Consider the following 17,903-nt stretch of genomic DNA (forward strand, 5'->3'; position numbering starts at 1 on the left):
GAGGTGGCAGCGTGGAGACAGGAAAGGTCTGTGCACCCTGTGAGTCACTCCCAGGCTGGACATCGAACTCAGGCCACGGTGGTTGGCGAGAGCTTCACAGTGCTGTGACTTAACCCTTGTGCCCAAAGGAGGCCCTGTGCTATATGTTAAAAGAAATTGTGAAGCATTTTCTTTTCTATGTGTGGTTTGTATTCACTGCTTCCTCTTTCCTGGGTTTATCTTCCTACGGCCTGCACCCAAAAATGGCATTTTTAAGCACAATGCTTTTGATTAATTAGTACAAGTTGCTTCATTGTTTTGGCTATTTAGTAGTATGAGCAAGTTTTAAGTGATTTGGTTTGTATTATTTTAGGATCCTGATACTTTTTTGTTTCTTTCATTAATTATAGCTCATGCATTTGGTGAGGCTGTTGCATCTGCAGAATCAGACTTTTAAAAAAAAAGTTACTTCAGCTTCCTCATCTCCCTTCCCTCTTCTCCTTCATCTTGGCTTCTGTTATGAATATTATATGCTTGTGTGTATGCAATTCCAAGTGGGAGTAGATGATTTTCCTTTAAGTCTTCTCTACATTTCCACTTATATACTTAATTCACCAGTTTAATCTTTTGTTTCCTTGTGATATTAAAAAATATATCTCAAGGTCATCTTCTACACGATGGTTTTATTTTCTACACTGAACAATCTTAACTCTCTCCATCGGGCTTTTAATTTACAAATTGCACTTTCCATTTAATGATGCCATTTCTTCCAGGCTCTTACTGGTCTCCTTTCCTGCCTTTGCTGAACTTTTACCCATGAGATAGACTCTTCATCCTCCTGGAGGATATTATCGAAAATGTCACAGATTTTTCTTGCTTCGGAGTAAGCCCATTTCGTAAAAAGACACGCGCATGGGAATGCCACTGTTTAAGCTGGTGCTTAGGTGTGGGGAACCCTCATCCCTCTGCAGGTGTCTGCAGAGGGTGCTGGGTGAGGCCCAGTTGTATTGAAGGAGTGAGCTTTGCCAGACATTTCTCTAGGTCTCCTCAGGCATATGTGAATCCCCGTGTGCACATAACTTGGGGCTGGGGACGAACACTCATACCAGACTCGAGGGCTGGAGACCCCACACAAGCCAGGATCTCCACAGAGCACAATGGCCCAGCACACTGGACGGCGACTGGACAGTGTCTGCGGTAGACTCGCGCCCAGCTGTCCTTCCCGCCGATGTCCAAGGCCTCTGTGCAGCTCCCAGGAGACAGTCCCTGTTCCGCCTTGTTTCACTGCAGGGGCTGCAGCTCGGCACCAGTGAGCTGGAGGAGATGGGCGCCATGTTCTGCCTGGGGCTTCTCATCTTGGAGCTCAAATCCGCGAGCTACAGCCGTCAGCTTCTGACCCGCGCAGCCGCCCTGCTGAACTCCGAGAAAGAGGTCCTGGACTACCACCTGCAACGGTAAGAGGCCGGCAGGGGGCGGGGACGTTTGGACCTGTGTGTTCCTGTGTGTTCCCGATGGAGAGCATCTTGGAGGGGAAAGTCAAGCGGACATTAGGGGTCTTCGAGAAAGAAGCGATGGGGGAGTTGTCCAGGAGGGTGGAGCTCGCAGGCCCTGCTGGGGCCACGCTGGGGCATCTTGCTGGAGCTGAGGCTGGGCGGCTGCACACACAGTGGCGGCTGTAAAGCCACATGCAGGGGTAAACAGCCTCCCTAACAGAAGGTGCTTGCGGCAAAGGAGACGCAGCCGAGCTCCGCGGGTAAGTGTGCAGATGCCCAGTGTCCGCGGGCGTTTACACGTGCAGAAGTGCGTGCTGGATCCCTCACTCGGCAAAACGAGCGCTCTCCCTGCCAACACCCGGCCCTGGGGTCCAAAACAGTTCAAGCTCCCTGTTCGTAAGCAGCAAAGTCCCTTCCCGGGAGCCGAGCTGGAAAGCCCCAGAGATGACCCTGGCTCGCAGGGGTCCGTCTCACAGCCGTCAGGAAGGCGGACACACAGGAGGGGCGGTCAGCGTCCGCAGCGCAAGCCTTTCCCCGCGCCCTCGGATGCCCAGTGCTGTGACAAATGTTTTACCTGGGGCAGAACAGACCCAGGTCAAGAAGGAAAGACAGCGGCCCTGGCTGGCGCGAGGGAAGAGGGCGGCGCCAGCCGGCTCCTGGCGGCTGAGCTGCCCACACTTGTGGTGAGGGGCAGGGGGAGGACTGAGCCTGCCGGCGAGCAGAGAAGGCATCGCCGGCACTTGCTGTCCGGCTGCAGGAGGAAGCCGTTGGCCCGGGACCTGTCTCTGCGGCCGTCGCCCTCAGTCCCCTGCCATGGTCGGGCTGCTGTTCCAGTGTGTGATTTCTCACCAAGTGGCCGGTCAGCCTAGAACGAGCTGGCGGCGTAATTGATACTGCTTTGCACGCACAGGTTTCTCCTGACTTAATTACCTGCTGCGGTAATTTACCTGCTCATCACTCTGTGTGGTGGATCAGACTGCGAGACTTAGTTAAACCCAGGCCTCTCTCCTCCCGGAGAAGCTGTGCCCACTGCTCCGGACCTCGCCTCCCTGGGGACGCTTGGCGTGTTTGTGTTAGGGTCCGAAATCACCCGGTGGTCCCCCGCGACAAAGAACAGGACCAGAGATGCACAAGCAAGCAGAGTTTATGGAGCCAGCTAGCTGGGGTCAAGCCTCCCTGCAGGCACGCAGGCCACACAGGGAGAGCAAGACCCAGACCATAGGGATGTCAGAGAATATATAGGCCCTTATCGGCCGCTACATACGTCATTGCCGGTGCAAATTCAAAGAGTAACAGCCTTCACAGCACTCAAGGACGGGTTTCTAACAACAGATGACTCAGTCATGAGTCAGGAGCTGAGATCAGGGTCTAGTTTCAGCCAGTTCAGGAGCTGGCACCAGGAATGCTATCTGCCTGCCCTCCTTTCTGGGCCCAGGGTGAACCCAGAGGAGCCTAGGGGCCTAACATTTGGCTTCGCGGCGGGGCTGGGCCTCTCCTCTGGCAGCCAGGTAGGCTTCCACCTGCCGGACAGGCCCCTCTGCGAGCCCTCCCGCCTTCCCCTTGTGGGCTGCGGGTGCGGGCAGCCTGCAGCCCCCTTCCCCTGCCCCCGCCCACTCTCGGCCACAGGCTGAGGGGAGATTGAGCAGAGTTGGCTCTGCTTGCTTTCTCTCAATTGATTGTACCGGTCTGTTTGATCCAGGGCCGCGAGGATTAGTTGCCGGTAGACTGGAACAAGGAGAAATCTATCAAAGAAGCCCTTTTCTAATTCAAGTCCAAAGACGTCAGTGTCAGGCTGGGATACTGTGATGGCTGTGACACTTCCCAGGTGGCGGTCACCTCGCGCTCCACATGACTGCGGGCTTTCCCGAGAGGCGCCCCCGCGGCCACCTTGGGTGCGACGCCCCCACGGGGGAGGGTGAGAGGAGACCACGAGGGTCGGGTCTCTTGGCAGCCCCTGAGGAGTGGGCGTCCCTGGCACTGGGAGCCCTCGGCCCCCGATGCGCTCAGGGAAGACCCACTGGGAAGACCAGGTGAGCTCTGGGCTGTGGACGGCGAGATTCGGGACAGTAGGTTTCATGCTTCATTTGCCATGGAAACAATTAGAGTCTAGTCAACACGCACAGAGCAACTTCCCATCTTTTTCCGAGCAGAGAAAGAGCAGAAGTGGTGGATGGCTGCCCAGCGGCTGAGGCTAAAAATGAGGTCCATGTTCTCTTTGTTTTGGGTTTTCCTTTACACTTCTCCTCTCTCCAGTTGCTCATTTCAGAAAAGCCTGCAGACTCATTGCAGTGCCTTGGTCCTCGCCTCTGCCCTCTCCTCTTCTCTCTAGAAACAATCGCGCGCAGCCGTGGAAATGCCCAGTGCTTCTTGGGTGCATCGTTTACCCCAGTGACGGGGCTTTTGCGAAGTCATTTAACGGTTTTGCTGACTCAGCCGCTGTTTGCGTCGACGTGCGTCCCTCCGTTGCTTCCCGCGCTGCAGCGCCATCCACCCCCATTAACAAGAGAACGCTCAGACTCAGCGTGCGCACCCCCACTGTGAGTCCCCAAGCCACACCAGGCCCCCTTGGCCTCCGGAGAAGTCAGCTTAGTCTCGTCTTTAGCTTGATGGGACAACACTAAAAATAACAAACTTGCCTAGACTTTAGACAACAATCATGACAAATAGGTTTTCAATAATTGAAGAAGACGATATTCATTTTTAAAATGCAGTTTTGTGTTTCTGGGTGAGAAAATATAATTTGGGAAATGAAGATTGGCACCCAAACCCCGTCTTCAAGCACCCACAATCTAAATACCTCTAGGAACCATTGTCAGTATTTTGGTGAAGTCGGACAATGTATAGGCGTTTACTATATGTATTCAGATAGTCACAGATATATTCACATAAATAGGTATCTTCAATCCTACACAGTGAATAGAGATTGATCTATATACATATCTACTCATATAAATAAGTCTATACCTGGAAAGGAATAGGAATTTATTTATATATGCATTCATAGAAATAGGTATATTTATACTCAAACACTGTGTAGCAAGTTCCTTTCCCTCCACTTTATGAACTATGTTTTCTTAGCGTAGACTTCACTCGTAGTACAGTGGTAGATTCACCACCCACTAAGGGGGGGTTCCCCTAGGCCCTTGTCCTCTGTAGGCACCATGTCCCCATTCTCAGCACCCCACGAGAGTGTTAATTTGTGTCAGTGGATGAGCTGGCATCGGCCATCATCATCACCCGAGGTCCAGTCTGGCTCAGGGGTTGTAGTCTGCGGGGAGAAACAAAGGGATGATGTTGTGGGACCTTCCTCAGAGTGTCGTCAAGAACAGTTTCGCTGCCTTAAATGCATTCCGTGTCCCCACTACCCCGCCTCCCTCCACACCCACCTTTCAGCTTCTCCAGAGCCTTGCCATTTGTCAGCACTGAGTCACCGTTTGCCTGGGCTCCATTCATTTACCCACTCACCTCCTGACAGACAGCTCCGCTGCTTCCAAGTTTGGGCAAACATGAATAAAGGGACCACGCACATGCTGGTACCGGGGTTTTGTGCACCTAAGTCTCCAGTTCCTCTGAATGAACACCAAGAAGTGTGACTGCTGGTCTGATGGCAAGTGCACGTGCAGTTTTGTAAGAAGCTGCTATGCTGTCTTCCAAAGTGGCTGCATTATTGCATTCACCTCAGTAATGGGCGAGTCAGTGTTGCTCTCTATCCTTGTCAGCTTTTGGAGTTGTCTGGTTCCGATCTACACCATTCTAATGGGCGTGCAAAGGTACCTCATTATTTTGACTTGCTTTTCCCTAATGATGCAGGCTGGGCAGCACCTCTGCTTGTTTTTGTTGCGGTGTCCTTTTAGGCTGTGGGTCCACTTTTAGAAAACTGGGCTGTTTTCTTACTGTTGAGTTTTAAGAGTTGTTTATTTTGAAAATCAGTACATTTACAAATATTTTCTCCCACTTGGTGGATTGTTTCATTCTCTTGGTCATGTTGTTCACAGAGCATAAATCTTTGATTTTTTTCAACGTCCAGTTTGTCAGGTCTTTTTTTTATGCATTAGGCCTTCAGTATTATATCTAAAAAGTCAAATGCAAGGTCTTATAGATTTTTTGGTATTAAAGTTACTACTATTTCTAGGTAGAAAAGGGACCATTGTTTTAATTTATACTTTAATATACTTTAATATTTTCTAATACAGGTTAAATGTTTCTACATCAATTTCTCAGGCATGCTTTTGTTCTTCTTTCTTTAATTGGTACCAGTTCTTTCTCTTTAAGTTCTACATTTTGAATTTAATTTAAATTTCCACATTAAAGATACCCAATTTCTATTTTTCATGTATATAGCAAATATTTTCCCATTTCCTTTCACATTTTTAATGTAGCTCACTTACATTAGATGTTTTTGTTATACATAGGTTTGTTCATCGAAGTTTTCATAAAATTTTTCTTTGTTTCTGTCACCTTTGATAAACTTGTAAACCTCAGTCTCCTAACAAATAAATTTATAAGCACTAAAATCTGTTCATTTACTATGTTATTAATTTGAAATAGGTTTATAATGAGTGGAATTACATATCATAGCTTCTTCTTTCATTTGTTACTATTGAATAATTTCTGCATTTCTAAACTGTTAACCATTTGCCCTGGCAATCACTAAATCCTTTATCACTGATTAATAATGGCAGTATGTCATATTAGTAGTGTCAATTTATTGTGTAGTTAGGATTAGCAGCACCTTCTCATATGTGGTAAATGAATATACATGGCATGCACATATGTTTATACATATGCATATCATACATGTACACACAGGGTGGGCACACATGTGTACCATATATGTAGCACATTTGTATAGTACAGTGTTTATAGTATAGTATATAGTAAATACATTTATTATATAGTACAGGTACTTGGGGATATATTTTTAGTTTCATTTTCTGTCCCATTGTGCTGTCTGCCAGGAACACACAGTTTTTTATGTCATAGCTATTTAAATTAAATGTATGATGTCACAAGTACCACCTCATTAGTATTTGTTTAAAACTGTGCTTTCTTATTTGCCATCCTTAATTTTCGCTGATGAACTCTATAATGAGTTGCTAACTGCCAAAGATAATACCACTGGGATTTGAACTGGAGTTATAATAAAATGCTAGATTTTTTTTGTCTGTTGACTGTTTACCGATATTGCTTTTTCAGTATGTGTTATTTTGTTCCATTTATTCAGGTCCTTGGTTTTCATGGATAGAGTCCTGTAGAGGGTTTTATGTAGCCATGTGCTCCCTGGGTTTATCATCATAGATTTCAGTCTTAGTTTTAAATGTTCTTGTTACTCTAATAAGAGTCTTTTTCATCTTGACTTTCTAAGTGGTTATTATAGTTACATAGGAAAACTCTTGATTTGCTTTATGGTTATTTGTGATTTCACTGAATTCTATGGTTATATCTAAAAGCGTTTCCATGGATTTCTCTGTTTTCTTCGATGGGCCATAGGCTCACTTATGCATTTTTGTAGTTAGCTTTGTGCCGTTTTTATTCTTAGCTATAACTGTGGCTGGTCTTGAGAACATTGTATATGGGTAATGGGTGTAAGGGCATCGTGTGTGAGCTCAGCTTTGACATAAGAATGGCACTAGGCCTTTAAGAAAGAAGTAAGATGTCTGCTGATTTAATATTACTGTTTGTCTTTTCTACTAATTATTTTTGTTCTCCACTTGCTAATTTAAAAGAATCAGGATCAGATGATGAATTCTATCATTTTTTGGTGTCAGGAAGAGTGATTATGTCTTTGAATTAATAAAGCCTTAAATTATGTTAATAGATTTTCTAATATTCACTATCCTGAAAAATCAGAAGGAAGTATATTTGACTATGATATAAAATATGATTTCATCACATAGGTTGATGTTATTAATTGTGAATTTGTTAGGAGGGAAGGATGTCCTGAAGGAACTCTGCAGAGTTTTGTGGACTCCACCCCTACTCCAGTCACTGAAACTACAACTCCCAGCAATACCAAGGGGAGAACTGCGAGGATCCCAGGGCGGAGCCAAGCAGTGATTTGGGGGATATATATATACAGAGGAGCCATGTTAGGCACACTCTCCCCCTGAGCCCCATGGCTGGTGGCTGGTCACTTGGCTCTTGATGAGCGTTCAGTGTGTTGTTGGGGTCCAAGTCAGAGGCACTGGTATGCTGCTCTAGTTAACTTTTCTCTCTCTCTCTCTCTCTTTCTTTCCCTGGTTGATCCTTTTCCTTTCCCTTTGCAAATAAGCCCATTATTGACCCTTTTTGCGTGTGCTTGCAGTACTATTGAATTTTAAGTGCATGGGTGAGGACCCAGAGACAGGCACGCAGTTCACATTGGGGTGCCCTGGAACAAATTGAGAAATGTTGTGCCTCTGCTTAGGAGCGAATGAAGTCTGTGCTTGGCCTTGTTATTTGATGACCTGTGACACTAGTTTTCGAGGTCTATCTGCACTGTGAACACATATACAGAGTTTATCAAATTATGTGTCTCATGTATTAGAAACCAAGTTAATATGATTTTTCCATGTAAGAATTATCTATGGAATTTAAATGATCTTTCTTTATACATAATATGGACACAACAATACAATACAGACACACACTTTCGAGAATTCAGTGTTTTACCTAGTCACTCTCACTGTTCACCTCACAGGGGTGCTATGGAAACCAGCCTCCATTTCTTACTCCTCAGTGTTGATTCACCCCACATTTTTTTTCTCCAAAGGATGTCTTTGGTTTAAAGCTTTCATTTTTTGTGAGGTCACTTTGTTTTCAACCTCCATACTTGTCATCGCTGCTCCTCTCATCACTTTTACCTCTTTACTCTAACGTGCTGACTCCTGGAAACTCGTCCAGTTTCAGTATTCTGCAGTGTGGACTCTCCTCTTTACTGATAATGGGCTTCATTTGGGTATTTCACAGGTAGGCTCCATTGCACCCACTTCCTTATCCCTGGCCAGTTTCCTGCATCTGTAGTATGACTTGCTCTCCTTCCAGAGGCACCTGCCATCCTTCCACTTCCATAGGTCCTGGCTCTGTAGACTCCCCAGTGCCATACTGGGGCTGCCCTGCTGGCTCCTGCCTCAGTGCCCATTCATCCCCCAGCTGTACCTTTGCTCTGCTGTGGAGAAAGACTCGCCTCTCCACACACCTGATGGGGTGTTTCATCTGCTTAGCTGATGTGACTCTTCTTCCTGCCCACTGTTTTTTTGCTTAATTATCTTTGAATGATGAGCATTCTATGAGGGATTATAATAGCTCTACAATCCAGGTTTAGCTGGTCTTAAAGCTCTACTTGCTAGTGGGATGCTTAGAGTTCCTTTTCCTTTCTATGAAACAACTTGATTTTGGTGGTATTTCCTCAAGATTTCCTGGTGTTTGGGATTTTGCTGGAGGGTACAGACTTGGGGTGAAGGCATTTGGGGAAATGAGGGGAAAGCACATGAACATTTGTATCTTTAACTCTGATGAGTCTGTCTTAAAATGGTCAGTTAATATTTGGTGAATGAATATGTGAAATACAATATTACCCATTTTCAAAATAAGTTAATATTTTAGAATGATTTAAAGGGGAATTAATGAATGTTGTGATGACGATGCCTGATGGAGACAAGGACGGCAAATCCTTGTATCAGTGACTTATGCTCACTTAGCAGTTCATTGTGTGCTCTCATTTAAGCCTCTGAAGTTTGTATTATTACCTTCATATTGCAAGATAATACAGTGCAATGTGGAAGACCTATGTGATTTACCTCAGATGGCAGGATTGGTAGGTTGTAGGCCTGGAAATGGCACTCGGCAGTCAGGCTATAGAGGCATGAACTTGCCTTTCATAGATCATAACAGCAGCAGCTAATGCATAAGAAGCACACCTCCTTTCCCATGGACAGTGATGTGCATCTTTCATAAATACCTTGTTTCTTGTTTTATCTTTTAAACCAGGGGTTGGCAAGCTTTTACTATAAAGGGACAACTAAGAAAATATTTTAGATGTTATGGTCCACATTTTGTCTTTGGCAACGACTAAGTTCTGCTGTGGTAGCATGAAAGCAACCACATGTAGAGCTAGGAGAGTGGCTGTGTTGCAATAATCTTTATGTACAAGTCCAGCAATGGGCTAGATTTCTCTCAATGAGACCTATTTTGCTAATCCCTGCTTTCACCAATTCTTCAAGCTATATACTGTTTTGTTCTCCCTCATATGGATGAAGGAACTTGGGCTCAAGAAGAAGCCATGTAACATGTCTTTCGTACAGGTAATAAGGAGAAGCTGTGGTAGAGTCACACAGTACAATTGCATCCTTGATGCTTAACTGCCACACTCTGGCCTGTGTGGGGCTTCGGCAAATCAAAGAATGGTGCCTCTCATGGATTGTAAGCCAGGGAAGCAATAGAAGCCAGAGCTGGACAAGGTGAACTCCAACATACCTGCTTGGTGGTGCCACAGCCTCCGAGAATGAATTTCCTCACCTACAGAGGTAGAGGAAGAGCCTATATATAAGATTATCATATGAAGATCAGGATGAGCACCCCAAGCTCAGGTGCTGCTGGGAGAGGAAGCCCAGGTGACCTAGGACTGCTTCAGCCTCTTCCCCAACCCCCCACCCCCAACATGCCAGTGATGCCTTCTCCCTTAGGGAGCTGGGAATGAGGACAGCATAATGGAGTACTAGTGTCTGTAGACCAAATGAGAAGTCTGGGACTGGGGAAAATGGCCCCCCTGTAAGTTGCTTACATATGAAAACAGAGAAGGGAGACTGAGGGCTTTAGATTGTGGTTTTTCTCTGGTTCCATTGATTCCAATGGTAGTTCTCTATGGCTCTTTTATTGTGTTCTGTTGCCATGATTGTTGAAATTTTAAAAGTAGTTCAGTGGGTTAAAGTGCAGCACGTGAAGCTGTCCACAGCCACTGCAGCACAAGTTCCATCCCCGGCCAGGGGATGACCCACAGGGCGCAGCAGACCCCTCCTCTCTCCCTGCTCTTTCCCTCAGCAGTGGGTTTCACTACATCTGCCTGTTTTGCTCCCCACTCTGTCTCTGGTGAATCCTCTCACCCCCCCAACACACACCTCCAGGCAGTACCCCAGTTCTTGTATGCAGAAATAAAGAAATCCTTCTTTAAAAGTAGGCCATGGTAGCTAATATCTGAGCACCGTCTTAGTTTTATGCACTGTGGCAGGCAGAGAGTTCGCCAGGCCTACAGGGAGGAGATGCTGGAATGGAGCTCGCCTGGGTCTCTGGAGACTGTGAACGCCACATGTTGCTTTGAGACATGCGGCTCCCCAATGGGTCAGGGGTAGAAACTGATTAGCCAGGGGGGAGATGCTACTTAGCAGCAGGGAGAACAAGAACAGCACCCTGTTCATTAGTAACGAAAGGAAGGCGGATTTAACTATTTTGGGTATGATTTTATGCTGGTTCTTCCACAATAAATAAATGAAAATGATGACAACCCAGTGTCAGTGTGTCTGCAAGGAGAGAAGTGTTATAATATCATCAAGCTATCTGTAAATTGGTTTACTTTCCTCTGGAGAGGAATTTGGCAACTTGCAAGAAGGCCCATAAAATCCTTCCATTTAAGCCCATGTTTCCAGCCTGAGGATCCCTCAAGAAAACAAATGTAGCAGAAAGCAATTTTTAACATGTATACATTTATAGCAGTGAGACTTATATCCCCAAATAAATTTAAGCAACTCACATTCCTAGCAGTAGGACGGGAAGTGAGCATTGTTGATTAATTTTCTAGGATACTATGATACCATGGAAGTAACGACAGCGTTGATACGAAATAATAGCAACCGTTATTAAAGCCTTATCATGCACCAGATGCTGTGCTGAGCACTTATGAGCATGAGCTCACTTAATCATGAAGAATCCAGGGTGACAGAGATTCCCATTCCCATTCCCTTTTACAAATAAGGGTGTTGGGTTTTATGGAGGGACAGGAGTTTGCCAAATGTCATGAATCTTGGGAGAGACTGCTACCTAGGGAATCTAATTCTGTCTCACTCCGAGCTTCACGTCCTTACCCCCCAAGATCCTGAGCCACTCAGATAGCAAGTGGAAAAACAACAACAGGATAATTAATGGTATACACATGTTGAATATGACCTTCAGAAGCACACAGAAAAGCTGACACAGGTGGGGCATTATATTCACGATCTAGAACTGATTTGATCATATGTGTTTCCTTTTCTGAACAGGCCCGAAACACACACATTTGTGTGTGAGTTTTAAAATCCAAGTGACCTGAGTTCATGTGGGCCCCCAACCACCCCTTGTTTGTGTTAATGCTACTCAGAGAGAGGGGTGCAAATCCTCCTGGATAATGCACAACAAAGAGGCAGGCACCTGCCGGCAGCCCTGAGAAGCAACGCGAGAGAGGGTTACAGGGAGAGAGGAGTTAAAGTATGTTTTCTTCATCTTCCATTTGCAAAATGTTACCACTTAATAAGAATCATGAAAGTTAAACTAAGGAATTCCCGTTTTACAAGTGAGCCCATGGGCGCCCAGGGAGTCTAAGTGACTTGCGAGGTGTAGTTAAGTGATTTATCCATTACCAGTCAACACTGGGGATCTCATTCTCCTCTGCCTCAGGCTCCGGATGAACGGCTGGTCTCTCGCCTATGAATCTGTAAATACTTGAAAACAGAACAGGTTAACAGCCCCTGGAAAAGGATTTCAGTGAAGAAGCTCACCCTTCCCGCTGTCTGTATCAACAGCAGCCCCTTAAAGCCTTTGTCCTTTGCTGTTAATTCTGAAAATGGAAGGCAAATCGAGCCTTTGAAGTTTTCCCAAACAAGAGAGGCTGTTTTTATGGCAAAAGGTCTCATATATCTTGGTATGGCTGGCTTAAGTTAATGCAAATTTTTTCCCATCATTTTTTCCTCCTGTCTTCTCTTTTCTGTTTTTAATGTTCACTTTCTCTTTTTTTTTTTTAATTTTTTTTAAAGATTTATTTATTTATTTTTACATACAGAGCTGGGATACAGGCCAGAGGCTCAGGGGTGGTGAGAGGCGTCACCAGAGACAGAGTGGGGAGCAGAACAGGCAGATGGACGAAGTACACTGCTGAGGGGAGCAGCAGGCGGGTCAGGAGAGGTCTGCCGCGCCATGTGGTCACCTCCGGGGCAGGCGGGAATCGAACTCATACGGAAGTGGCTTTAGTTTCTCAGTGCAGTGCTTTAACCCGCTGCGCCACCAGGGAGGGCCCTCACTTTCTCTTTTTAAAGTAATCTCATATCACCCTGTGGGGTTCAAAGAGCTGGACCCTGCAGTATTAGGATTCAAAGTCACTTCACCCGTCAGAGTTAATTTATCAAATGTGGTTGCGAACTAAGGCTACCGATATCACAGGAAAGAAGGGGGGAGGGGAGGGAAACGGTCTCAAGAAAAGTCAAGCTCATGGTGTTCAAACTAGGAAGACCTTATGGGAACCAAAAGAATTATAGAAAGTTTACATTTTTGGCCTGTAAGATCTTAGACGACTCAAGTAGAAGGAGAAGGCTGTTTTTTTAAATCCTGTGTTTTGCCTGATTTCTGCATCCTGGACACCTGCCACTTGCCCCTCCTTAGGCAAGCTAGTAAAGAGCTCTAGGCACATCAGCGCACCCAAGATGAAATAGTCTATTTGGTTTTGCTGCCCCATGAATTTCCATGAAGCCCCGACTAGCTCCCCAGCATGGTGAGCAAGGACATGAGGCTGAGTTAAACGGAAGCTCAGCTCTGGTTTAAAGTATCCCCGCTGACAACTGGCTCAGCAACTCTGGGAGGTGGCTTAACTTGTTTATTCTCAGATTTCTTAGCTTTAGAATTAAAGGTCTTTAAATTCCTTTCGGCTCCAACAGCTTATGTTCATTGTCAAGGCCACAGCCACTGACACCCTTGCACAGCTAGTTTGGCATGGCAGGGAGTGTGCAGTCCTGAACACAAGCCATGAAAGGCAAGGCGCTGAATTATGCTAAGTGGCACAAAGCTCATGTTTGATTGAATGAAAATTAAATTTTACCTGGGTGCCTACCAAGTAGATAACAAAGGGACAAAAGCTGAACAGTGCAAAGGTAACAGAAAGGAGTTATAAATAAATGACGAATAAGAGAATAAGGCATGTGCAGAAGTGGATGCCACAGACCTGGGGGGAAGTAACGCGGCGGAAGGGTGTCAGGCCAGCGCATGGAGACAGAAGCAGATCCTGTATCCGGCGCCTTCAATGTTCTGTTGGGAATCACGACGTGTACTGTTTTCTGCCCCTGGAGGGGTGGTGCCGTCACGGAAAGGACTCGGGAGTTACTCCTGTCTGGGCACGGTAGTTCCTCTAAGTGAGCTTGTCCAAGTCACACTTCAAGTGTGTGCTCAAAAGAGGAAACATTTTCAGTCCTGTTCCAGCTCACCACAGACCTGTGATGCAATGAGTGGTGAGAGATGAGAGATGGAAAATGGAGAGAACTCAGCCAGGTGCCACACCGTTTCCATACAGTGGCATTGAGACCTCTGTGCTTATGATGGCTTGGTGGTCAGCGTTTCTCACTGGCTTTGAATCATGGCAGCCAACTATTCCCTGTATTTTGGCAGGTGTGACAAAGAACATATGTGGAGTGGGGGGTATTGATAATGAGCTTTGGGCATGGAGATGTCAGGATTCAATGTGCATTCTTGGAAATTTGAACTAGAGCAATCCCTATGCAGTCTTTATCCTCCTCGTCCCCTTCTCCTCCTTCTCAATTGATGTCTTGTGGGTGAAGAAATGGAGACCAAGGATCCTACATGTTTTACAAAAGGTGAGCCGCTGTTTCGTGGCTAGTCATGGCTCATTCAGACACAGGTCACAGAATCCAAATGTATTCTTTTTTTCTGAAATGTAAATTATTCTTAAAAACATATACCCATATAAAGCAGTTTCCACTACTGGAGGAAAACTTAGGACATAAAATGTGACTATACAAATCAATGTTCTTAAAAACCGGGTCCTCTAAATTTAGTACAAACACCACATATGGAAATGTAGAAATGAGTCCCAGCATTCTAACCATTTCACCCAGTAAATGTTCAAGGCCATGAAGTAAAGGTAGCTAAACTTTGCTCTTTTTCTTGTATTTCATCACTTGGGGATAAGCCGGAGAAAAGCAAGGGAACTTCTCGTCTTTCTAAGATACACAGTTATGCTGGAGGCGCCCTAGTATGCATCAGGGAGGAGCAGAGTCCTCTAGTCTTTAGAGGTTCAGAGAAACGGATTTTGACTCAGTTTCCCACCGTGAAGCACTGAGGACATGGACGTGACCTGCGTCTCCGTCACGGCTGTGGTTTAACCAGCAGGCGTTTGTGTCCCGGGGAGTAGACACGGGGAGCTGGGGAACTTCTCGGACAGCAGGAGTCACTGGCGCAGCTGCTGATAACTGAGGTCTTATTGATTATTTAGCATAGGCCAGACATCATTCATAGCTTCTATTCACGTAACCTTTTTTATATTCTCCCAAACCCTTTTTTTTTTATTATTGGTGGGATAATTGTTGTTCAACATTATATTAGTTTCAGGGCTCCATCATGATTTGCTATTTCCATAGACTGGAAAACGATCACCACCACGTGGCTAGTTAACATCATCCCCAGACATAGTTATACATACTTTTGCATGTGATAAGGGCTTTTCAGATCTACACTGGTAACAGCTTTCCAATATGCAATATTGCACTGTTCATATGGTCGTCACACATGATACCCCCAGGACTTCCGTGTTTTATGGCTGGAAGTTTGTGCCTTTTCACCTTCTGAACTCATTTCGCCCACACCCACCTGCTCCCGACATCTACAAACCTGTTCTCTACAAACCTGTTCTCTGTACCTATGAGCTCACTTTGTGTGTGTGTGTGTGTGTGTGTGTGTGGCTTCCACATAGACGCGAGAGCACATGTCCACACCTCACCTTCGTGGTCTGTCCATTCATTGATGGGCTCTTTGGTTGCTTCCTATTTGGTTATTTTAAGCAAACCCCCGTGGACGTGGTATGCATCTGTATTTTTTTTTTTTCTGATCAGTGTTTTCATTTCCTTTGGATAAATACCCAGAAGCAGAATTGCTGATTCACATGATGGTTCTGTTTTAAAACTCTGAGGACCCTACATGCTGTTTCCACAGCGGTTGCAACCGTTTGCATTCCCACCAGCAGGGCTCAAAGGCGCCGTTTTCTCCACACCGTCCGTTGAGTTACCCCTGCAAGCAGCCCTAGGAGATAACAGCAACACGCACCACGCTGTGGAGAGAAGGCAGGCACAGAGCTTCCATACCCGCCTCAGGTCACCCACCTGGTGGGAGGGAGCGGGCGAGGGAGCACGGCGGTGAGGATCCAGGACCTTCTCGCGTGGCACCTGCACCAGCGGAAACGGCAGTAGTGCTTGTGCAGAATCACTGCCTGGCGCGTGCTGCCTGGTTCTCCCCTGTGCCTGCAGCTGTTCGCTTGTCAGGACAGCAAGCTGCTCTTCATGAATCCCAAGCCTCGGTGTTCTGGGCAGGGAATCACTGGGAAGGCTGTAGGGTAAAGATGAGGATTCTGTGGTCAGGGACACCGAGTAGCAGTTAGAGACCGGAGAGGCCCACCCAGAAGCTGCAGCTCAAGGACCTCTAAGAGACCGTTTCACCACAAGCCTGGGGGAGGAGGCGCTTCTGGAGGGACTGCACTCACCCACCGCTGCGGTGCCTGCCAGGAGGAGCCGGCTGGGGAAGCCTACCTGACTGCTAGGAAGACCCTCGTGTCTCTTGTCTCCCCATGGATTCACCACACACGACTCCCTCCACCGTTATAACAGGCTTTTCTGTTCCAAATATGATAAATGGATTGGCTGGACCTAACTCCCAACCAGAGAGAGGAGTGAGAGAATTACTATAAGACTCAGTACACTAGGTGGTATTCTAATATGATATTTTTAATATAGTCATCAGCGATGTTGAAAAAACATTGTCTAGAAATAGCCAGATCTGTGGATCCAGAACAGATGTCTCAGTTCCTTCCAAATAAAGCATGAGTTAAGTTAGTTCCACAAGTTCCCGTGGGCTAGAATGACGGTAATCCATGAGTGGGTTTATTTTTGTTCAGTTTTGCATGTGTGCCTAAAGTTACGTCATTTTAGTTTATTTTTAAGATTTATTTACTCATCTGTACGTACAAGAGCTGGGGCCACAGGTGCAGGGTCGGGGGGTGGAGTGAGAGGATTCACCAGAGACAGAGTGGGGAGCAGGACAAGTGGATCTACTGAAATCCACTGTGGAGGGGAGCAGCAGCAGACACAGGAGAGGTCTGCTGCACCCTGTGGGTCACTCCCTGGCGGGGACTGAACTATTGCGGCTGAGGCTGGCGATGGCTTGATAGGGCTGAGACTCAGCCCCTGCATCGCCAGGGAGTCCCAGTTACAGTAATGTTAAGTTGCTTAATTCTTTGCTACCTCCAGGTGTCTTATTTCTGTTCATAGGAACTCTCTAAGGGTGCAGAGATGGAACATGGGTGAGAGGTGATCACACCTGGCAGCCAGGTCTGCAGAGTGTCAGATCTGGTGCAGATGTCACCCCAGGAGAATGGCTTCATTGGCAAGACAGAGTTTGTGTTTCTCCCCAAATGCCAGCTTTAGTGATCAGCTCAGGAACATTAAGTTGGAAGTTGGAAGAAGTTGGAATTTATAAGCCAGTGCTGAGAAACAAATCTGGGTCTATTTCAGACAGGAATGCAGCTAACGATAAGCTTGCTAGTTGGTGTTGCTAGTGGCCAATACTTGAAGGAGGTCTTCTTTGATCCCTGGGATGCTTCTTTCTCTGTTGCTTGAAGGATATACAGACTGAGAAGAAGGAGGAAGGGGGGAAGATAGGACGGGGAGGAGGAAGGGAAAGGTGGGCAGAAGGGGAAGAAAGGAGCAAACCGTGCCATGAGTGAGAGATGTCACAGTGGGAGAGGAATGTTCAGAGGGTTTGTTTCACTCTAAACAAGCTCAGAGGTTCTAGGCTGGCTAATTAAAATGCAACTCTGGAATAACATGAAACTAGATCCTCTAGCTTGTGTCCAGTATCTTTGAGGAGACATGTTTGCAAATTGTTCAAGACTGAGAAAGCGGTGTGGCTCCCAAACATTGGCAAACGAGCATGTGCAGATAGCAGGAAAGTGCAGGCTGGCATGGAGAGGGGTCTGTGGGGTGCTTAGGAAGTGAACTGGGCATGACTAGGAACTATCAAATATTTTCTATGAAAGAAAAATCCTTAAACAAATCGCGGTTTATTATAGCTTTATTGAGACATAATTGATGTGAAATAAACCACACACATTCAAAATATGTAATTGGATGGGCTTTGGCATCTATACATACACTCATGAAACCAGCCCCATAATCATGATGATTATCATTCCCATCACCCCTGAAATACCATGGA

General features: G+C 46.1%; 1 protein-coding gene across 1 annotated transcript in view; it reads left to right on the top strand.

Moving 5' to 3' along the window:
- AGBL1 (ATP/GTP binding protein-like 1) overlaps nt 1-17,903 on the top strand; it is a 509,246-nt gene that overhangs the window by 366,747 nt on the left and 124,596 nt on the right. The window contains exon 22 of the mRNA XM_004692971.2: nt 1,270-1,433. Within this exon, the coding sequence (XP_004693028.2) occupies nt 1,270-1,433 (164 nt within the window). The remainder of the gene's footprint in view (nt 1-1,269; nt 1,434-17,903) is intronic.

The sequence above is a fragment of the Condylura cristata genome, unplaced genomic scaffold (assembly GCF_000260355.1).
Source record: "Condylura cristata isolate star-nosed mole 26May11 unplaced genomic scaffold, ConCri1.0 scaffold00035, whole genome shotgun sequence".
Taxonomy (NCBI): Eukaryota; Metazoa; Chordata; class Mammalia; order Eulipotyphla; family Talpidae; genus Condylura; species Condylura cristata.